General features: G+C 37.9%; 1 protein-coding gene across 11 annotated transcripts in view; it reads right to left on the bottom strand.

Annotated features, from left to right (window-relative positions):
- CPLANE1 (ciliogenesis and planar polarity effector complex subunit 1) overlaps positions 1 to 21767 on the bottom strand; it is a 114838-nt gene that overhangs the window by 21727 nt on the left and 71344 nt on the right. For 8 of the 11 annotated variants that reach the window (XR_011430167.1, XR_011430165.1, XM_023625728.2 and 5 more), the window contains 8 exons: positions 20635 to 20739; positions 18133 to 18204; positions 17101 to 17210; positions 16575 to 16767; positions 16207 to 16314; positions 11983 to 12236; positions 5455 to 5542; positions 676 to 840 (listed from right to left, as the gene is read on the bottom strand). Coding sequence is in view for 8 of the 11 variants with exons in the window: in XM_023625728.2 (XP_023481496.2) it covers positions 676 to 840; positions 5455 to 5542; positions 11983 to 12236; positions 16207 to 16314; positions 16575 to 16767; positions 17101 to 17210; positions 18133 to 18204; positions 20635 to 20739 (1095 nt within the window). In the remaining 3 variants the exon portion in view is untranslated. The remainder of the gene's footprint in view (positions 1 to 675; positions 841 to 5454; positions 5543 to 11982; positions 12237 to 16206; positions 16315 to 16574; positions 16768 to 17100; positions 17211 to 18132; positions 18205 to 20634; positions 20740 to 21767) is intronic. The other 3 variants (XR_011430166.1, XM_070245904.1, XM_070245905.1) reach the window with 1 other exon arrangement.

The following is a 21767-nucleotide window of genomic DNA, read 5'->3' as shown; positions in this document are numbered from 1 at the left end:
ATTGTAAATATTCAGTAAAATCATCACTATTGACCATCAATATCTGAGGGCAAAAGAAATATTTCAAAGCCATTGTCAGTGGTTCAATTGTTGAATTTAGTAGGACCTACTACTCATATGACAAAATGTATTCATAGGACTAAAGAATAACGTTTTAAATTGCCAGCTCCAAATGAAATGGAATGAAAATTGGCACTAAACTGCTGCAAGTCTTGATATCCTCAACTGTAAAATGGGCACAATAATGGGCCTGCCTCACACATCAGGCTTAGACCAGGGTTGATGCAGGTAAAACTGCAATGTCTGCATGGCAGAGGCTCAAAAATCACAGCCATTATTTTGTTATCAAATTGAAATTCCAGCTTCTCATAATTGGCAGAGTTTGAATTTCTCAGTTTTTGTAAAAAATCAAATATAGTAATTCCAGTTGCTATATATCTAACATTAATAAGTTACACAGAGATATGATACAAGCTTGCAGTATATCTTATAAAAGTGGCAAGACGATATAGTGCTTCATGTGAATGGCACAATTTTTAACTTCCCTTCCTCTGAAATTTATAAACATTGCAAAATAGCTTCTCAAATCCTTCACAACTATATTCCCAGTAAATACTCTTCAGTCACCGTACCTTGGAAAATAAGAGGGTAAATGAATAAAATGAAGAACAATACCAGGAGACGTCATATTCTGGTCACTGGAAAGGCTGACAGCCGAATCAGCAGAAGGAAACACGCAGGTTTTCTGACTAGAATGAGTTTCTGTTACTGAAAATTCAGCTTCTGAAGTCTCTTCTCTGTCACTTTGATCTTCCTTATTCACATGGGTCAGGAAATGCACTAATTCAGAGTAAATATTACAATTAAAAGAAAACAGAGAAAAAAAATCACATGGAAAGGATGTAACACTTAGCTAACACTTCCACGTAGCCACAGATATACTAGAAGTTTGCAACATATTATTCTGACAGCTTTCTACAATATAACGAAACTATTTAATACAACATTTAAAATTTGAACTTCCCCATAGTGAAAAACTATTAAATTTATCAACTTCAGAAAATATGGTAGACTGAACTAAAGTTGACAGGCCCATGCCCTATTATAAAAACACAGAAGAAATACTAAATTAAAAAAAAAAAAAAGATAATACACAACCAAGCCCTGTCAATAAAGAAATATCCTGGTGCCAGAAAAGAAAAAGGAATTCAAAGCTGGGCAATAACTGGGCGATGATGCTGGGACAGTCCACAGAGGAACAGAAGAGGTGGTTTCTGCAGACTGCAGTGAGGGGAACTGAGCTACCCTCATGCGGCCTAGAGCGCTGAGGGAGAGGTCTGTCCATAACACGGGGATAAGAAAAACCCCGTCCTGGAAAAGCAGCAAAAGAGTTTTCCATCTGCCTGGAGAGTGAATGGGAGCAAAATAAAAGTCAACTCTGAGAAATCAAACCCCTGTCTTGCCACAAGCAGGTGTGGGATCTGAATTTATACTATTTACGTAGTACAGTAACTCCAAGCCAAGAAATGTATATAAAAACTTGTCCTCCAATTTTTTTCTACTTCAGTGACAGCAAGAAGCAAATACAAAACCACTCCAAAGATAAACACACACAGCCCAGCAGAACTCCCACTAAAGGTATGCTCATGATAAAAAAATTACAAATCACACAAAGAGACAAGCAACCATAAAGACAGTCAGTATGCGGATTCAACAACTGAGAATAGGCACACACGAAATGAAACAATCTGAAAGGGCACAAAATGTTACTAAAATCATCAAACAGATAAAAGAAGGCACAGAAACCACAATAAAAGAACAGGACAGTTCATCCAAAGAGCAGACAGACTTGAAAAATAAATAAACAGATCTTCTAGACATTAAGAACGTAGTCACCAAAATTAAAATCCTACAGCAAAGAAGACATAGCAGAAGAGAGAATCATTAAACTAAGAGAGATCTGAGGAAATCCCCCTCAGTACATCAGCGAGACATAAAGGGGTGGAAATTAAGAAGTGGTGAAGAGATACGGAAGACAGACAGGGAACATAGACCTCCAAAATGTGTTTCAGAAAAGGGAAAAGAAAGAATGCAGAGGAAGTAATATTCCAAAAGAAAATGGATGAAAAATTCCCAGTGTTAAACCTGCAAATTAAAGAATCATTCCTACTCCCATATAGAAAAAATAAAAAGAAATATACACCTAGACAGACACACTGTATCAAAAATGCAAAATAAACCAAAAATAAAGAGAAAACTTTAAAAGCACTCAGAGACAGAAGAACAGCAATTAGACAGACAGCACACACGTAGTATAAACTCAGCAGTTAGAGACGTCAGTAGATGATGGAATCATATCTTTAAAATGCTGAGGGAAAATAAGCATCAACCTAGAATTCTGTACTCAGCTATAAGCCATCACTCATGAATGTAGTAAAATTAAAGCTATTTTCAAAGACTGGGAGAATTTACACTGACAGATTCTAGATGAAAGAACTAATAAAGGGAAGAAGGAAACAACCCTCGAGAAGTGGATGCAAGAAGCAATGGTGGGCAACAGAGTAGAGAAGAGAAAATCCCAGAGTGCATCTCAGGCAGCAAGGTAAGTATTATTTCATGAAACTTGGGTTTTGGTTTTAAATATTTATTGTTTACATATTTAAATTAAAAATAAAAGAAGCAATTGAGGGCAAAGAAACTGGCAAACGTGCTAATAAATCCAAATAAGTATTGACTTAAAAGGGAGACTAAACAGGAGAGCTAAAAACAAAGGTAGAACTAAAATATTAGAAAACAATATCAAAGAAGATGGGAGGGAGTAGATTAGTGTTAAAAGCTCTAATGTCGGGGCTGGCCCGGTGGCGCAGCAGTTAGGTTTGCAAGTTCCACTTCTCAGCAGCCCAGGGCTCGCCAGTTCGGATCCCGGGTGCTGACATGGCACCGCTTGGCAAGCCATGCTGTGGTAGGCGTCCCACATATAAAGTAGAGGAAGATGGGCACGGATGTTAGCTCAGGGCCAGTCTTCCTCAGCAAAAAGAGGAGGATTGGCAGTAGTTAGCTCAGGGCTAATCTTCCTCAAAAAAAAAAAAAAAGCTCTAACATCTTAATATTGTTGGAGAGGTAAATATATTTGCCTTAGGTTTTAACTCAACTATGAATGTTGAAAATTCAAGAACAATCACTAAGAGATTAAAAATAGAATGTATAGGGGGCTAGCCCCATGGCTGAGTGGTTAAAGTTCCATGCACTCTGCTTCAGTGGCCTGGGTTCTCGGGTTCAGATCCCAGGCATGGATCTACATCACTCACCAGCTATGCTGTGGCAGTTTCCCACATACAAAGCAGAGGAAGACTGGCACAGATGTCAGCTCAGGGCCAATCCTCCTCAGCACAAAAGAGGAAGACTGGCAACGGATGTTAGCACAGGGTGAATATTCCTCAGGAAGAAAAGAAATGGAATATACAATTTCTGAAACAATAGAGGGGGAAAGAGAGAATATAGAAAACTCAATCCAAAAGAAGGAAAGAAAGAATGACAAAAACTAAAGAAAAAAATGCATAGAAAATTGGAAGCACAAAATAAGATTATAGATTAAGCACAAATATATCAGTTATCACAATAAATGGAAACTGATTATACTTGATGATTAAAACACAAACTGTATAATTATTTAAAAGAATGAAGTCTAGTTATATGCTGGACACAACATAACTACTCAGCTTGAAAGGAAAAGGATGTCTAATTCACAGGAAGTCCAGGGGACAGAGGAATATGTTAAATGACATCACAGAGACTCAACTAGCAAGATCCAGACTCTGAAAAACACTTCAGGACAAACATCTAGGTTTCTTCAACAAATAAATTGAAAGGAGGAAAAAAGAGAGAGAAAGGAAGAACCCAAAATTCAGAGAGACTCATAAGCCATCAACCAACTCCATGTGTAGACCTTACTTGGGTTCCAACTAGAACAAATAAACTATTTTTTAAATGAGACAACTGGCAACATTTGAAAATTGATTAGTTATATGAAAATATTAAGATTTTTTTCAAAAGAGTGACAATATTATTTTGCCTATGTTTAACAAAAAGAGACCTTATCGCTTAGAAATACATATAAAATATTTATGGATAAAATAATGGGCTGTCTGGGATTTGCATCAAAATAATCCAGGAGAAGGTAGGAAGACTTGGTTGGATGTAAACATAAAACAGGACGGGCCACGAGTGGATAACTGTTACAGTTGGTTGTTGGGGACATGAAACTTAATTATACTACTCTGTCTTCTATTGAAATATGTTTGAAATTTTCATAATAAATTTATAAAAAATAAAGTGTCAAAAAATATATGCCAGGCAAAAGAAAGCAGGAATGGAAATACTAATATTGGACAAAATTGGCTTTGAGTCTAAAAGCATTATTGGGGATAAAGAGGGTCATTACTTAATGATAAAAGGGACAAAATTCAACAAAAAATATAACAATTATGAACTATATTCATTTTATAATATAGCCTAAACTATACAAAGCAACATTGAATAGAATTACAAGGAAAAATAAACAATTCCACAATCATTGTGGGGAATGTTTAATGCAGCCTTCTGAGAAATAAATAGATCAAGCAAACTGAAAAGTCAGAAAGACTACAGAAAATCTGGACAATACAATTTAGAAGCTTGACTAAATATATATATCTATATATAGATAGATGGATATATCTATGTATCTCCTACATAAACTGATAGAAAATGCTTGTTCTTTTCAAATAAACAGAACATTTATAAAAACCAACTATATATACTAGGTCACACAGGAAATTTTAACAAATATCTAAGAATTGATATTATAGTATACTCACCTAATCACAATACAACAAAAATGGATACAAATTACAAAAATATAGCCCAAACCTCCTAAGATTTGGAAGCTAAAAACCCTTTTTATGCACTAAAGAAGAAATCTTATTACAAACAAACAGTTTATCTGAACACCACCAAAAGATGGTACGTATCAACACTCTTGTCTGGGTCCTTGCAGGAACATATTCAGCCTCAAATGCATATATTAGTGTAAAAAAAAGAATAAAGTTAGGAAAAAAACAAGTTAAGACCCCAAAAGCAGAGGAAATAATAACGCTAAGAGTAAAAATTTATGAAAAAGAAAATTAAGAAGCAGCAGAATCAACAAACCAAAGCCTGGTTTTTCAAAAATTAAATTGCTGACAGGACTGAATGAGAGAGGGAATATAGATATAAACAACAACTATAGATATGGTAGAACACTTCTTAAATAACTACCCTAATTTCATTCACATTATCACAAAAATAATCCTAATCTCAAAACGGGGCTGACGGCTTCAGCTAACATATGAACACTATTCCTAGTGGTGGCTCCCAAAAGTCAATGCTGCTTCTTTCAAAGCGAGGTTTCAGTCCCACCCCTCAACCCCTACAAACCTTCTTCGGAAATGCTGATGGTTTTTGAAGCCAGTTTTTTTTCAGATTCAGGACCAGAAGACAATTCAATGTGATCCAAAGGTCCAACCTGTAGAAAAACACACACAACAAAAAAACTGTTATAAACTGTTATAGTTTGATAATTGCAAAATACTGTAAACAATTTTACACAGTTTAAAATATTTGCATTAATGCAACAAATGAAAGAAATGCGATTAAATCTAATATGAGATAAAAGATGGGGATTGATGAAGAGGAGGAAATTTTTACTTATTTGTAGCTTAACTGATTTAACATTTCAAGAGGCTCAGGAAAATAGCATCATGTAATTTTAGAATGGGGAGGAATGTTAACCATCATCTAGACAAAACCTTTCATTTTAAAAATGAGGGAACAAGGCCCAGAGAAATTCAGTGACTTTCTTAGCGCGAGAACATGGACTTGAAGCCAGGTCTTCTGGGCCCCTAGTTACTGCTTGTCCACAGTATCCCTCTGCCTCTTCCAGACCTATGAGCTGTTTTCTTAACTAAAATGGGAAAATCAAAATCTTGTGTATTTATACGCACATTATAATAGGAGGAGAATATTTTAAACGTCTTCCTAAATGATGACTCTAAAATCTGTCTGATCAACCCGGACTAGCTCCTGAGATCCAGGAGCATATATCCAACTGCCTACTAATCTCACAGCACCTCAAATGTAACATGTCCCTGATAGACACCACTGGGCCTCCCTCCCCCCAACACACACACACTCCCTCTCCCTTAGTTTGGAAAACGGCTCCATCATTCATCCAGGCTGGAAATCTGGACATCATTGTAAATCTGTCTTTTTCACCTTCCCACAGCTGACAAACCTCTGAATCCTGCTACATCCTTCCCTCCATGCCCAATTCTAAAGTTCAGGTTATTATCACTCCTTGGCTTGGTACTCAGTGGATTCCAAACACCAATCAGTAGACCTGGTATAGAGCTAGCTGCATAGGAATCATTTAGGAAGCTTGCTAACAATACAGATTCCTGGGCTCCACCCCAGACCTACCTAAAATCAGAATCTCAGGGATACAGGGCCCATGAGTTTGCATTTCTGACAAGTTCCCAAGATGATTCTAATGAGGGGCTAGTTTGGAACCACTGTGACCCAACTGATCTCCTTGCTCCCAGTCTTACCCTCTCCATTCTACCTTCCACACCATTGCCAGATTGTCTGATCATATCATTTCACTGCTTAAAATTCTTCCATGGTATTGGAAGAATAAACATAGTTAAAATGTCCATACTACCCAAAGCAATCTACAGATTCAATGCAATATCTATCAGAATCCCAATGACATTCTTCATGAAGATAGAGCAAAGAATACTAAAATTTATATGGGGCAATCAAAGACTCAGAATTGCTAAGGCAATCCTGAGAAAAAAGAACAAAGCTGGAGGCATCACAATCCCTGACTTCAAAATGTAGTACAAAGCCATATTGATCAAAACAGCATGGTACTGGTACAAAAACAGATGCACAGATCAATGGAACAGAATTGAAAGCCCAGAAATAAAACCACACATCTATGGACAGCTAATCTTTGACAAAGGAGCTAAGAGCCTACAATGGAGGAAAGAAAGTCTCTTCAACAAATGGTGCTGGGAAAACTGGACAGCCACATGTAAAAGAATGAAAATCAATCATTCTTTTTCACCATTTACTAAAATAAACTCAAAATGGATCAAAGACCTAAAGATTAGGCCTGAAACAATAAGTCTTGTAGAAGAGAATATTGGCAGTACACTCTTTGACATCAGCTTCGAAAGAATCTTTTCGGACACCATAACCCCTCACATGAGGGAAACAATAGAAAGAATAAACAAATGGGACTTCATCAGACTAAAGAGCTTCTTCAAGGCAAGGGAAAACAGGATTGAAACAAAAAAACAGCCCACTAATTGGGAAAAAATATTCACAAGTTATTTATCCGACGAAGGGTTAATCGCCATAATATACAAAGAACTCACACAACTCAACAATAAAAAATCAAACAACCCGATCAAAAAATGGGCAGGGGACATGAACAGACATTTCTCCAAAGAAGATATACGAATGGCCAATAGACACATGAAAAGATGCTCATCATCACTAATCATTAGGGAAATGCAAATCAAAACTACACTAAGATATCACCTTACACCTGTTAGAATGGCAAAAATATCCCAAACCAAGAGTGACAAATGTTGGAGAGGCTGTGGAGAAAAGGGAACCCTCATACACTGTTGGTAGGAATGCAAACTGGTGCAGCCACTATGGAAAACAGTATGGAGATTCCTCAAAAAGTTAAGAATAGAAATACCTTATGACCCAGCCATCCCACTACTGTATCTATCCTAAGAACCTGAAATCAGCAATTCCAAAAGTTCCATGCACCCCTATGTTCATCACAGCATTATTCACAAGAGCCAAGTCATGGAACCAACCTAAGTGCCCAGCAACTGATGATTGGATAAAGACGATGTGGTATACATATACAATGGAATACTACTTGGCCGTAAAAAAGGACAAAGTCGTCCCATTCACAACAACATGGATAGACCTTGAGGGTATTATGTTGAGTGAAATAAGCCAGACAGAGAAAGACGAACTTTGTATGACTCCACTCATAGGTGGTAGTTAACATATGGACAAAGAGAACTGAGCAGTGGTTGCCACGGGAAAGGGGGGGGTGGGGGGAGGGCACTAGGGGTGAAGTGGTGTACCTACAACAAGACTAATAATGATGTACAACTGTAATTTCACAAGGTTGTTAACTATCATAACCTTAATAAAAAAAAATATTCAGCTATCCTTTTGGGAATACCACCCTCCCCCAAAACAAAAAAAATATTTTCGTAGTGGCTTTTTTAGATGCAGGAAGTACTCTTGCAGTATAAAAGTAACACGTGATAACCAAAACTGGAAAGCAAATAGTATTACAGTTTTAAGTACTATGTAACTTGAAATAAAATATATCAATGTGCTGTTAAAATCTAAAGGCTTGATAGAAATGGCTCTAAAATTCATGTTTATAATTAGCATAATGATGTTAATATAGGACTTTTCCCTATCATCTGGAATTGTTTTAATTTTAAGGTACAAGAAAAGAATTGTCTACTTTTATTTGATTCTACTTGAATGTTTTTTTCTTCTATGTATAAATTAAAATATTTTCTCAGTCTCATCTTAAGAGTATCAAGCACTAAAAAAACAAAACAAAACAAAACAAAAAACCAGCATGGTACTGGTACAAAAACAGGCACACAGATCAATGGAACAGAACTGAAAGCCCAGAAATAAAACCACACATCTACGGACAGCTAATCTTCAACAAGGGTGCCAAGAACATACAATGGAGAAAAGATAGTCTCTTCAATAATTTGTGTTGGGAAAACTGGACAGCCACATGCAAAAGAATGAAGGTAGACCACTATCTCACACCATACACAAAAATAAACTCAAAATGGATCAAAGACTTGAAGATACATCCTGAAACTATAAAACTCCTGGAAGATAATATTGGTAGTACACTCTTTGACATTGAAATAAACAGGATCTTTTCAAATACCGTGTCCTCTCAGACAAGGGAAACAATAGAAAAAATAAACAAGTGGGAATTCATCAGACTAAAGAGCTTCTGCAACGCAAAAGAAACTAGGATCAAAACAAAGAGACAACCCACCAATTGGGAGAAAATATTTGCAAATCATATATCTGACAAGGGGTTAATCTCCATAATATATAAGGAACTCATATAAATGAACAATAAGAAAGCAAACAATCCAAATCAAAAAGTGGGCAGAGGAGATGAACAGACATTTTTCCAAAGAAGATATACAGATGGCTGATAAACACATGAAAAGACGTTCAACATCACTAATCATCAGGGAAATACAAATCAAAACTACACTAAGATACCACCTTACACCTGTTAAAATGCCTATAATCACTAAGATTAAAAGTAACAAATGTTGGGGAGGGTGTGGAGAGAAGGGAACCCTCACACATTGCTGGTGGGAATGCAAACTGGTGCAACCACTATGGAAAACAGTATGGAGATTCCTCAAAAAACTAAAAATAGAAATACCATATGACCCAGCTATCCCACTACTGGCTATCTACCCAAACAATTTGAAATCAACAATCCAAAGTAACATACGCACCCCTATGTTCATTGCAGCACTATTCACAATAGCCAAGACATGGAAGCAACCCAAGTGCCCATTGACCGATGATTAGCTAAAGAAGATATGGTGTATACATATACAATGGAATACTACTCAGCCAGAAAAAAAGACAAATTCATCCCATTTGCAATAACATGGAAGGACCTAGAGGGAATTATGCTTAGCGAAATAAGCCAATCTGAGAAAGACAAACACCAGATGATTTCACTCATATGTAGAATATAAACAAGTACTGAGACAAAGAAAACAGTTCAGCAGTTACCAGGGGAAGGGAGGTGGGGGGGGGACAGGGGGTGAAGGGGAGCACTTATGTGGTGACAGTCGAGAAATAATGTACAACTGAAATGTCACATTGATGTAAGCTATTATGAACTCAATAAAAAAAAAATTCTTCCATAGTTCCCCACTGCCTACTTATAAGATAAAATCCTAATCACCTGGCATTGCAAACTATTCTTTCCATCCTTCCTTATCTGCCCCTACCTACCTCTACTGCCACGTCTTAAAGCCCAGTCCCACCAAGCCCTACTTCCAGCTAATGTTGACACAGTTCCCCAAACACTCTATGCCATTTGACTCCTTCTGCTTTTGTTTATAATGTTTCATCAGCTCTTCCTTATCTAACCGATGAACATCAATTCATTAGCAGCTCAAGAGTCCCCTTTACAAAGCCTTCTCTCATGCCACAGCTTCACTTACCTGTCCAGTCACAGCAAGCCAGGTGTACCTGTGTGTGCTCACCACACCCTGTTCATATGTATTTATTGGGGTACATATAAGTCTATCTTCTTTTATTAGATTCTAAACTCCCTGTCAGGGACTATCCCTTATCCATCTTTCTATTCCCAGAACTTAGCACAAGGCCTAGAATGCAGTAGCTCAATAAACGTTTGTTGAAAGAATGAATCACTCATGGACTCTGGCGAGAGTGAACAACCCTAGATTCAGGTTTAAGTAACATATCTGGCTTTACATTTGCTTAATATACTAGATCAGAAGGCAATTTCAAAAGAGATTCTTTGGAATAAGGAGTTCCAAGGACAACTTCGACATTCAACATTCATTTGGAAGTGATAGATCTAAGTCTGAGTTAAACAAAAATGAAAATAACCAAATAAACATCATCGTATCATTACTTAATAGTATTTTTTGTTACAGTAAACATTTTTTCAGTTTAGTCTCATGTATATTTAATCTTAACTTTTTAATATATGTTAAATGTTTGGATTAAATACTGTAAACCTAATAAAGACATCTTTTAAAATGTCAACATGCTAGCAACCTGGAATATTTGTTAGGTAAGTCAATGATGGAATTCCTTTCCTGCAGACTAATTTGCATTTCCCAATATTAGCCTTTAACACCTGCAAAATACTTTTACTATTTGTTCTTTAATCTTTTTTTTTTAAGATTTTATTTTTTCCTTTTTCTCCCCAAAGCCCCATAATACATAGTTGTATATTCTTCGTTGTGGGTCCTTCTAGTTGTGGCATGTGGGACGCTGCCTCAGCGTGGTTTGATGAGCGGTGCCATGTCCGCGCCCAGGATTCGAACCAATGAAACACTGGGCCGCCTGCAGCGGAGCGCGGGAATTTAAGCACTCAGCTACGGGGCCAGCCCCCTGTTCTTTAATCTTTATTATATAAATTTTACTTCCTAAAAAAAAAAGGACATGATGTTTGTACAAAATAATTACTTTTTGAGACTTTGCTTACTATTTTATCTACCTACCATGATATACCATTACACACAAACATTAATCTCTTGATTATGAATCTTTTTAAAGATACAGAAAATTTCTAAGGACTACTTGCCTCACTGTATAAATATTTAAAAGAAACTGAGGATTCCAAATATAGGGACAAAAATATTTGTAAAGTTATAAACATTTTCCCAAAGAAAATGATACTCAATTACAGCAGGGTTTGTTTAAAACATTCTGGCTTTGTAAATCATTATTTATTTTCCTGGTAGGAAGCACAGGTTCACTTCCTGAAACCTTAAGGCAGTGGTTCTCAACTGCGGCAGTTTTGCCCCCGGGGATACGTGTCCACGTCTGGAGACATTTTTGACCATCTCAGCTGCAGTGCGCTACTGACAGCCAGTGGGTCACGACCACGGATGCTACCAAACTCCCTACAACGCAGACAGCCTCCCGCAACAAAAAGATATCTGGCCTAAATGTCAGTCATGCTGAGGTTAAGAAACCCTAGCTTAAAAAAAACATATTTCCCTTATTTTTAAAAATCACGTGACTCACGGTATATCACACTACAAATCTACTAACTCGGTTACAAACAGAAAAACTAAAATAAAGACAGTCTACCTTATCGCAGTGTCGGTCTAGCACTTCGTGTCTGGGGAAATCCTGCTCTATATTTTCAGCAATGCTCTGTATTGCTAACAGCTGTTCATCAATTTTCTGAAGCTTAGAGGTGAGATGCTCTAGCCGGCAAGCTGCAGAGCTCGGCGCAGGACGAGCGACGGAGACATCGTGCAGCACTTCCCACAGCAGATAATCTTCTCCAGCATCCGACTTTGAGCTCTGTTCTTTGAATTGAAAATCTGGCTTCGGCACAACTAAATATTAATAATGGCAACATCAGAATTGACTAAAAGAAAGAAGTAGATGCTGATGATCTAATTTTTAAGACCTCATTTTAAGTTAACATTACATGCCCTTCCAAACCAGTTTTAATTTAATGCACTTAGAAATTCCATTTCATCTTGACTTCTGAGATTTGTCTTGTTGAGAGAAGAATACATAACAATGTTGCTATTACCATAAATCTCCATACAGAAGACAGTTTGAATGTTACTTTTATCCTCTACTACAAAAATATAGTTCATCGAAAAGCAACTTTAATATTTTTATGACTTTTTAAAACTCTACTTGAAAACCAACAACATCACACAGTAAAAGCTAGGCCCAGTATTGGCCATTACTGACTCTACGTGGGATCTCAGGCAAACATGAAACCGCCCAAGACCAGTACCAAGGCCAACGACTCTCCCCACTCCGAAACTCAGTTGATTCTTGGCCCAAATTTGAAACACCTCGTTTTTTAAATGCGTTCTTCCTCTGGCTTCTGGGTCTCCTCCTCCCCGTATTGCTCTTCCTTCTTCATCTTTTTTCCGGTCTTCTCTTCTGCCACCCACTCCTTCTTCCCATCAGTATTTCCTGGGGTGCCAGTCTCAGCACACTCCTCGCTCTACTCACTCTCTCTGAGTGATGTCACTGATGCACAGGTGACTTGAATTCATACTGGACTTTCTGAAAGCCAGCCCCTTAAGTCCATCTGTGTCCTGGACATCTCATGCAGGTTATCCCCAAAGCGTATCAAACCAAACTCATAGTTTCTGCCCCTCCAACTTGCTCCCTCTTCCTTATTATGCAGCTCAGTGAACAGCACTATTATTCACTCAGTTTCCAAAACCAGAGGCCTAACAGTCACCCAAGGTCCCTCTCTTTCCTTCAGATCCAAAGTGACATCAAATATTGATGACGTACCTACCAAACATCTCCATTCCTACCACCACAGTTTAGCTGCAGCTTTCACAACAGATGGACCCCAAATAGTATCCATATCTCTAACTTATTTCACCCTATCTAGTCCATCTTCCACTCAGGCCCTAGAGAGATCTTTGAAAATACAAATCTGATATTGCTCCTTTTCCACCTGAAATCCTTCAGCAGTGCTCTAACGTCATCTTAAAAGTTCAAATGCTTCAGTATGACAGATAACTTTATTCACACTCTTTCCTCCGTCTACCTCTCCAGCTCATCTCTTGCTATTTATTAAACAACAAAAAAAAGACCATTCCATTGACTCCAAGCTTAATGAACTTTTTTCTTAAACTCAGACAGCTCCATCAAACCTCCGAGTCATTGCACAATCCATTCTCATAGTCTGTATGCTCTTACTCTTGCTGAATCCTACTTTCCTTTAAGACTCCATTTAGGTGTCTCCCCCCTAAACAGCCCCAATCTTCCCCGCAGATGGACCCGATGCTGTATTTCCCGAGAATCTCATCCATACCACTGTGACAGCACTTCCTTCCTTCCCCTCACAGGTGGAACCACAGGCAGAGAGCCTGGAATTACGCTCCTGTTTAGCCCCAATACCTGGTACCTACCTTAGTATTTACTGAATGAAGAGTGAGTCAAATGAGGATCATGGTTGCCTGTCCTACTGAACTCATAGAGGTTTTATGAAGATCAAATTATGCAACACAATACTCTGAAAAATGTGAATTACTAAAGAAATGTAAGAAGTGCTTATTATATTTCAGTCCCAGTCTAAGGGGAACCTTCCAACAAGAAGATAGTGGTAAATTCCACTGCTGGCAAGGGCAGTTATATAATCTTTCCCTACCTGTTCTGGAGCTACCTTTTTTAGCTTGACTCTCACAGTCCTTGACCACCTACCCTTCCTGTTTCTCAAACTGAAGTGTCTCCCTTAATCACTCTCAGGGGAGAATTTGGTGCACAAATTTCAAGTAGAAAATGCAGCAAAAGAGATGGACATGCTCAAAATCCAGAATGCCCTACATACATAATGAAACTACCTTTGCTTTCTCTAGAGAACCTGCTCCACTCACAGTGACTAACAGAAAAAACCACCTATGGGGCCAGCCCGGTGGCACAGCAGTTAAGTTCACACGTTCAGCTTCTCGGCTGCCAGGGCTTCACCGGTTTGGATCCCAGGTGTGGACACGGCACCACTTGGCAAAAGCCATGCTGCGGTAGGTATCCTACATATAAAGCAGAGGAAGATGGGCCTGGATGTTAGCTCAGGGCCAGTCTTCCTCAGCAAAAAGAGGAGGATTGGCAGTCGTTAGCTCTCAGGGCTAATCTTCCTCAAAAAAAAAAACCACAAAACCACCTACTGAGTTCCATTGACCCTGAAATAGTCTCCCTCCGCCCAGCAAAGCTCTGCTTGCCGTTACTGGTGGCACTCCTATTGGGAGATAGTTTCTAAAATAGGAAGCTACTGTCATTCAAAATAGTGAGCAAGTCTCCACTAAAACAGAAATTTGTTTGTTTTGCTTTTGTTTTTTGTCAAATACCTAGGGACCTTGTCCCTCCCTTCTCTCAGCCTTTTCCTATAATGCAAATCCCACTTAACTCTACTCTGTAACTATATTCTGAGTTTTTAAAGTATGTTATGTAAATACCGTGATGGAATTTTAATTCCAAAATATAAAACTCTTCCTTTTAAATTGACATTTTTAAGTTCTTCTCTTTAATAAGAGTAGAAGGGTCCACTGACATATTTTCATGACCAGGCAGTCTCCCCAGTGAAGAATCCTCCAAAAAGCTGATTATAGACTTGATCTCACTGACAGAGGAAGTTAACCTGCAGCCATGATCATTTGAAATGCTGGCCTAAGACATTCAGGGGTCACAGGGAGATGGGTCTGGTACCAGTCTGTCAGAATTTCAGAAGTTGATTGCTGTGAAAATGAAGGGAAACTAACAGGGTACTTAAGTAGCCACAGGCATTTGGCTAGATGTAACCCTCATGACAACCCTGTGAGGTTTTGTCAAACAGAGATACAAGTGAGAATTAGATAAAGTTAATTTACTTGCAAAAAGTCTCCAAGCTATTATGTAACAGAGCTGGGATTGAAATCGAGTCTATTCTGTTTGAGTTTAAGAGCCATGCTCTTTTCACTTCTCCACACACCTGCCCAGCCTGAAAGACTGCTAGCTTCATACATCCTCCCTCCACCACCCATGCACCTAGCAGCCCAATGACAGGGGAGAGAGAGCGACCAAAGGCTTCAAAATCTGAAATGCTGGCAGTTACTCGTCTATGCAGCTGTAACACGCATGCGTGCCCCAACACATCCTAAGGTGAGGTCTCCTGCCACCCATCCCTTCCTTGCTCCTCATGTCTCCTGAGTGCCCACTGTTGATACACAATGAATAGGCAGTGCTGGATTCTGCTCCCAAGCATCTGACAACCACTAGGCTGGGTCCACTCCTTCCAACAGCTGTGGAACCCAGAAGAAACATTGGGTTTCTGGTGCAGGAAGTCTAAGTGTATGTGAGATTAATCTAATCATTCACCGGAAGTGAGACCTAGGTTTTGAAGAAACAGCCTTCTAAATCTTGCAAATATTTTACAATAATGCAGCCTGATTTATGACTATAAAACTGAATATTTTACTAATAAAGGACCGTTAGCTACCACCCCTGTGTATTTTCTATGAGCTATTCTAGAATTTCCCACATTTTTAAATATAAGAATTCCTTTTAATACCAGAACATTTATGAAATCCCACAGGATATTTATTTTTAGCCTCATTAATTGGAGAAAAGATATATGCACAAATACATCTGCAGTCTCCTTGCAAAATAGTCATGGGTCCCAACTTCGGAACCATGACTTTATTTTATTTATCTAGCTACCCCCACTCTCCTTAGCAAGGGAGAAGCCTTTTTCTGGTGTCTTTTGCAATATCGAAGTTTTAGTGCTTACTTCTAACATGACAGTAATTCAGAAGGAGGAGAGTCATGCTATATGTACACTGGGGCATTCACCTTTGTCCTGCTGTATGTCTGGTGGTGTAAGTGAGGGGACACCAGGCTCCTTCACTTCCGCAATGGCTGCTCTCCAGCTTCTTCCATCCAGACAGGATGGAGACACTTCTGCAGGTTTAAAAAATAAATCCACAGTGGAATTGGCAAATTCTATCAAGAACATGAAAGGTATATAAAGATTGATTCTAAACTTCTAAACAAGGTACTTAGAAGATTAATAGAACATTTCTAAATGGGAACACAAACATCCAAAAGTACAGTGGGTTTGCAGAAGGAGAGCTAAAAGACATAAGTAGGGTAACAATGCTGTATGAAAGAATTTTTCAAAATGTTTTAAATTTACTTAAAAAGTAAGAAAAAATTATTACCTTGAGGCTTGAACTTGTGCAGGGGAACAGCGTTAGTAACAGAAGCTGCCATATAATGTAACTGTGCAGAAGACAGGACTTCTGGATGATCACCTTGCTGTTTGATATTATCATCGGAACGCTCTTCTCTGACAGGTAACTCCTGTAGATCATCTGCTTCAATGTCAATCACATTTATGTAAGTGTATCCAACCTGAGCAAAAACACGTAAAATCACAGAAGATTACATTCTTTTTACTCTATATGGCCACTCTACCCAGCCCTCTCCCAAAAAAGGCAAAAAGAGCTTACATGAGCCTAACTTAGGGAAAGCTGCAGGAAGTATGTGTTATTGTCTTAGTTTACAACAGTTGGGGGCACAGTACTTAAATCTTACATTACTTTTTTACCTTTCCAACAATGCTACATAGATGAAGTTTTTAGCCTCATTTCATCTATACAACTGAATAATGTAGATGACCAGAATAAATTTTAGCATGAAGGTATCATTAAAACTTCCGCATAAAATGCAAACCAAATTTAGTACCCTATCAGATGCTGAGGGTGACAAAGGTTTCTTTGATATTTCAGTGGAAAGTTTGAGATTTAGATATACATCTGGAGCCAACAGCTGAGGAACATTCAAAGGTTCTTGTTCTGAAAATTACGAAAAGAAAAATTAGGAATATAAAAAAAATCTGTAAATAGCTCTGAGTCGTTAACTGTGTAAGAAGAAGTTAGCAACCAATAACATAAAATGCATTTGTTGAAAATCTAAGTAGAAGTTTCACAGGTATAAATAAATTAAAGCAAATTCCATTCTATTCTACAGGCAGTTTACTCCAGGGTAATTCATAATCAAATGCAGACTGACTATTGCTTTCCTTATATGAACAATTCACAAGAACAATAAAGTATCTAAATCTCGTCAAGAAAATGCTATAACTTCCTATTTCCATTTCAGATATATTATTAAGTCGAGTTTGTTTATTTAGAATTTCAATAAAACCAGACTTTAGGAAATTAACCCATAACTAATTTTTTTACTTTCAACACTCTTTCTTGTTATTCATTTGTTTATATTAACAGCTTTATTGAGATAGAATCCACATCCTTTAAAAGGGTGTATTTCAATGGTTTTTAATATATTCACAGAGCCCACAGCTAAATTTTACCACTTAAAATGTTTAACATCTAAATTTCACAAAAGTCATTAGCTTCTTAGGCAAAGAAGCCTGTTAGGGCAGGTCAGCAGACAGTCTAACTTTGTGCCTTTCACTCTAGGACTCTAATCTTATATCCTAGCAATTATTTTTAATAGAACATTACTTTCAAATTCCACATGCAAAATATAACTCGTTGTCATATTGAATAAGGAAACTTGCATCAAGCCTTGAATTTAAAACCATGTGTCAACCAAAAAACTAGAAAAAAGGAAAATGAAAATACTTAAATTATCATTCTCTATTAAATCAATTGATTGGTTTAACTGCTTTTTTATGGGAGGGTGTCTGCATCACACAGACAACAATCTTTAACTAGTCATGTTATTATCAGAAAAAAAAGAAAGAAATCACACCTGATGTGGACGAAATGTCTTGTTGATTTTTATGACATTCAGGAACAACTTCTTGAGAAGCAGCTTCTTTATCTAGTAGTCAATTAGAAGATTTGAGGCAAAAAGAGAAAACAGAAAAAGCAAAAGGATTTCACAAACAGAAAAAATTAAGTATACGAATGCAGATTTTTAGATATTGTGTATAAAAGGTGGTAGTGGTAGAAAAGCAGATTGACTGCTTAAGAATTTAATTTTTAAAAATTAATATGATGGATTCAGATCTTATTACTATTTATATCCTGGGCCTGATTACCCAGATAACAGATTCCTAGCAAATGACTGCCAACTTTGGAAGAAGATCCAGAAGCAAAGCACCGCCAAGGGGTTTCTCAAAGATACATTGAAGAATGTTTCTCAAATGCACACTTGTCATCTGCATCAAAAAACATCTTATACATGCCCAACCTCATCGAAAAAGAAACAAACCTTAAAATAACAGTGAGATGCCTTCTTTTGATCAATCACATTGGTAAAGATTTTTAAAAATTAGCTAAATCATAGTGATGACAAAAAAAGGCTCTTATGCAAGAAAATACTTTGAAGTGTTGAAGCATTATTTATAGGAGAAAAATACTGGAAACCAGCCAGTGCATTCAATAAGGAATATGTTAAATATTTTATGGCACAGCTGGAAGAAGGAAAACACTTACAATGTATTTTTTGATGACACACGGAAATGTTTGGCATAAGCAGAAATCAAAGTGAAAAGAAAAGGATACAAAATACAGGTAACTCCTATTACCCACATCTAATCCATTCCTGATAATACACTGAATAGTCAGGTACCAGGAGACTTTACTGCATTATTTTAAATGTGGAAAAAAGGGTGTCCCAGCCCATCCAATTTTTGCGAATTTCATTAAACAACTCTTTTTCTTCTTCTTCTTCTCCTCTTCCCCAAAGCTCCCCAGTAAATAGTTGTGTATTCTAGTTGTAGGTCCTTCCGGTTGTGCTATATGGCACACTGCCCAGCATGGCCTGATGAGCGGTGCCACGTCTGCACCCAAGATCTAAACCAGCAAAGCCCTGGGCCGCCGCCAAAGCAGAGAGCGCGAACCCAACCACTCGACCATGGGGCTGGCCCCTAAACAACTCTTAAACACCTAAATAACAATCCATCAAGGATTGCCAAATAAGATAAAGCATTTCAAACATCACTTTTTATTAACATTCAGTTGAGCCATTAGTTTGTGTGCAATATGCAATAACACTGAACACATCAGATACAAATTATTGTCAACACTGCAGCAAACATGTACTACAATGCAAACAAATAACAAAATATGTTAAAGATACACTCTAATTGGAGAGTGTTCCCAGTACCTGGGAAAAAACAAACACTAGGACCCATGAAGGGTTAAACTCTCAGGGACGACAACAATAATATCTGGACAATGAGAGTTCAGATAGTGAGGGAGGACACCTGTACTATACGTCACATCTAACTTTGTAAAATGTACAAAAGACACAGAAAAAACATCATCAAGATGTTGCTTCTAAGTGGTGTAATTATAGTTAATTTCATCTTCTTGGTAGCTTGCTATATTACCCAAATATTCTACAATGATGATATATTATTTTGAAACCATACCAACAAATACCATTTTACAACATATAAAATTAGAGGTTTAAAAAGGTACTTGCAAAGTTCCACACACAATTAAGAGAAACTGTTCTCCAAATATCATATAAAGAATTACTATAACACAAAGGGCAGAGAGCACTTACATTAATGAGGAAGTTTGTCAGGCAAAATTCCAAACAACTCCTCCAACATTTATTTCCTCTGTTCTTGGACACAGTTACATATACCCTTTCCACACTAAACCCAATCTAATCCTCTTCCTAACTCAACTCTGCTAGCCACAGTTGTAAGCCTCTCAATCTTAGGCAAGAAGTTCCAGTGAAGGCAATTAATGGCATAGAGAATCCAAATTCAAAACATTATTTCTACTGATTTAGGATGTAGTCCATGGCATTTCTGAACAAAAATCCCTAGTACGTTGTTTTGTGGGGTTTTTTTGCTGAGGAAGATTCACCCTGAACTAACATCTGTTGCCAATCTTCCTCTTTTGCTTGAGAAATATTTGCCTTGAGCTAACATCTGCGCTCATCTTCTATTTTGTATGTGGGCCCCCACAGCATGGTCCCCGAAACTGGTAGGTCTGAGCCCAAGAAGCGAACCTGGGCTGCCAAAGCAGAGTGTGACAAACTTAACCACTAGGCCACGGTGCCAGCCCCCCCCCCATTATGTTTTAATTAAGTTACAAATTCAATTTAAAACTTAATTTTGTTTAAAATTTCTAAAGTATATACCAAGGTTGGGGACAAGAACCTAGGATAAGTAACTAATATCACAATTTAAAATTCCCTTTAAATCACTGTTTTGAAGGAAAAAATCTAGATACATTAAGTATTTCAAAATATATTAATTTTTTAAATTAAAGTAAAACAGCATTTTACCTGAGTCTGTATTTGTACTTGCATCCTGACATTCTCTAGCTTTCTTTCTTACAGAGGCCATGAAATGCAATCCGGCTGAAGTATTAACATCCTCTTGTAGCATTTCTTAAATATAACAACAAAACATTGGAAGCAATCATTGAGAAGCCAGCACATTACCAGGAGCCCAGAAGCCGAGTACCTAACTCAAGGGAGGTGAGGTATTGGGTGTCAAGAAGTTATCAAAACGTACTTTCTGAATGAGCTGGTGTCTAAGTTGACACTCAAAGGCAGCTGGGCGGCATCAAAACCACAATTGGGGAGGATTCTGTATGCCCAGCCTAGAAACCCAGATATTCTTCTGGCTGATGAAGATCCAGTAGAAATTGTTAAGCAGGAAAGGGATATGATCAGACTGATGTTATAGAAAAATGACCCCAGCCAGTGTGTGGGAAATAGATTTGAGCAGATAAAACTGAAGTAAGGCAATCAGATAGATGAGGCTGCAGCAGCAGTTCCAGTAAGTACCTAGTAATGGTGAGGGATGGAGAAGAGGATAAATTCAAGAGTTAGAAAGGAGGCAAAAGAGGCAAGAACTGGTCATTGACTGGAAGAGAAGGGGAGGAGGAAGGCAGAATTTAGAACAACCTATGTTTTGGGGCTAAGTTGGTAGTGACACAAACGGAGATAGAGAATACAGGAGAACAAACCAGTTCATGGGAGAGGAATAATGAATTCAGACTGCACATGCTGTACTTGACGTCATTTCCACCCAAGTGGAAAAGCTCAGCAGACAGTAGAATCAAAGTTCAAAGTCTATTATGGGAGCTTGGGTTTAGATGTAGATTTTCCCGGAAGATCACCCAGGGAGACTAATCAGAAGACAGAATCAATTATGGCGCACTGTAGTGTAATAAAAAATATATGTTTGGTCTTTGTCCTCCGTTCCAGACAGAGTTCCTTAAACCCTTGGGATTTCCTGAGTGATAGGAGTAACTTTCATTATTCATAATGAGCCCCTTTTGATGATATCTGAGTCTATGCCAATGAGGTGACTCTTGGCAGACCCCTAGATGGTTTCAGAACAGGTGCTGGTCACCAGAGGAACCACCCACATGATCAGAGGGTTAGGACTATCAGCCCCACCCCACCTG

Source organism: Equus caballus, chromosome 21 (genome assembly GCF_041296265.1).
Source record: "Equus caballus isolate H_3958 breed thoroughbred chromosome 21, TB-T2T, whole genome shotgun sequence".
Classification (NCBI taxonomy): domain Eukaryota; kingdom Metazoa; phylum Chordata; class Mammalia; order Perissodactyla; family Equidae; genus Equus; species Equus caballus.
Note: the sequence above shows the minus strand (reverse complement) of the source record. Positions and strands in the feature narration are given on the sequence as shown.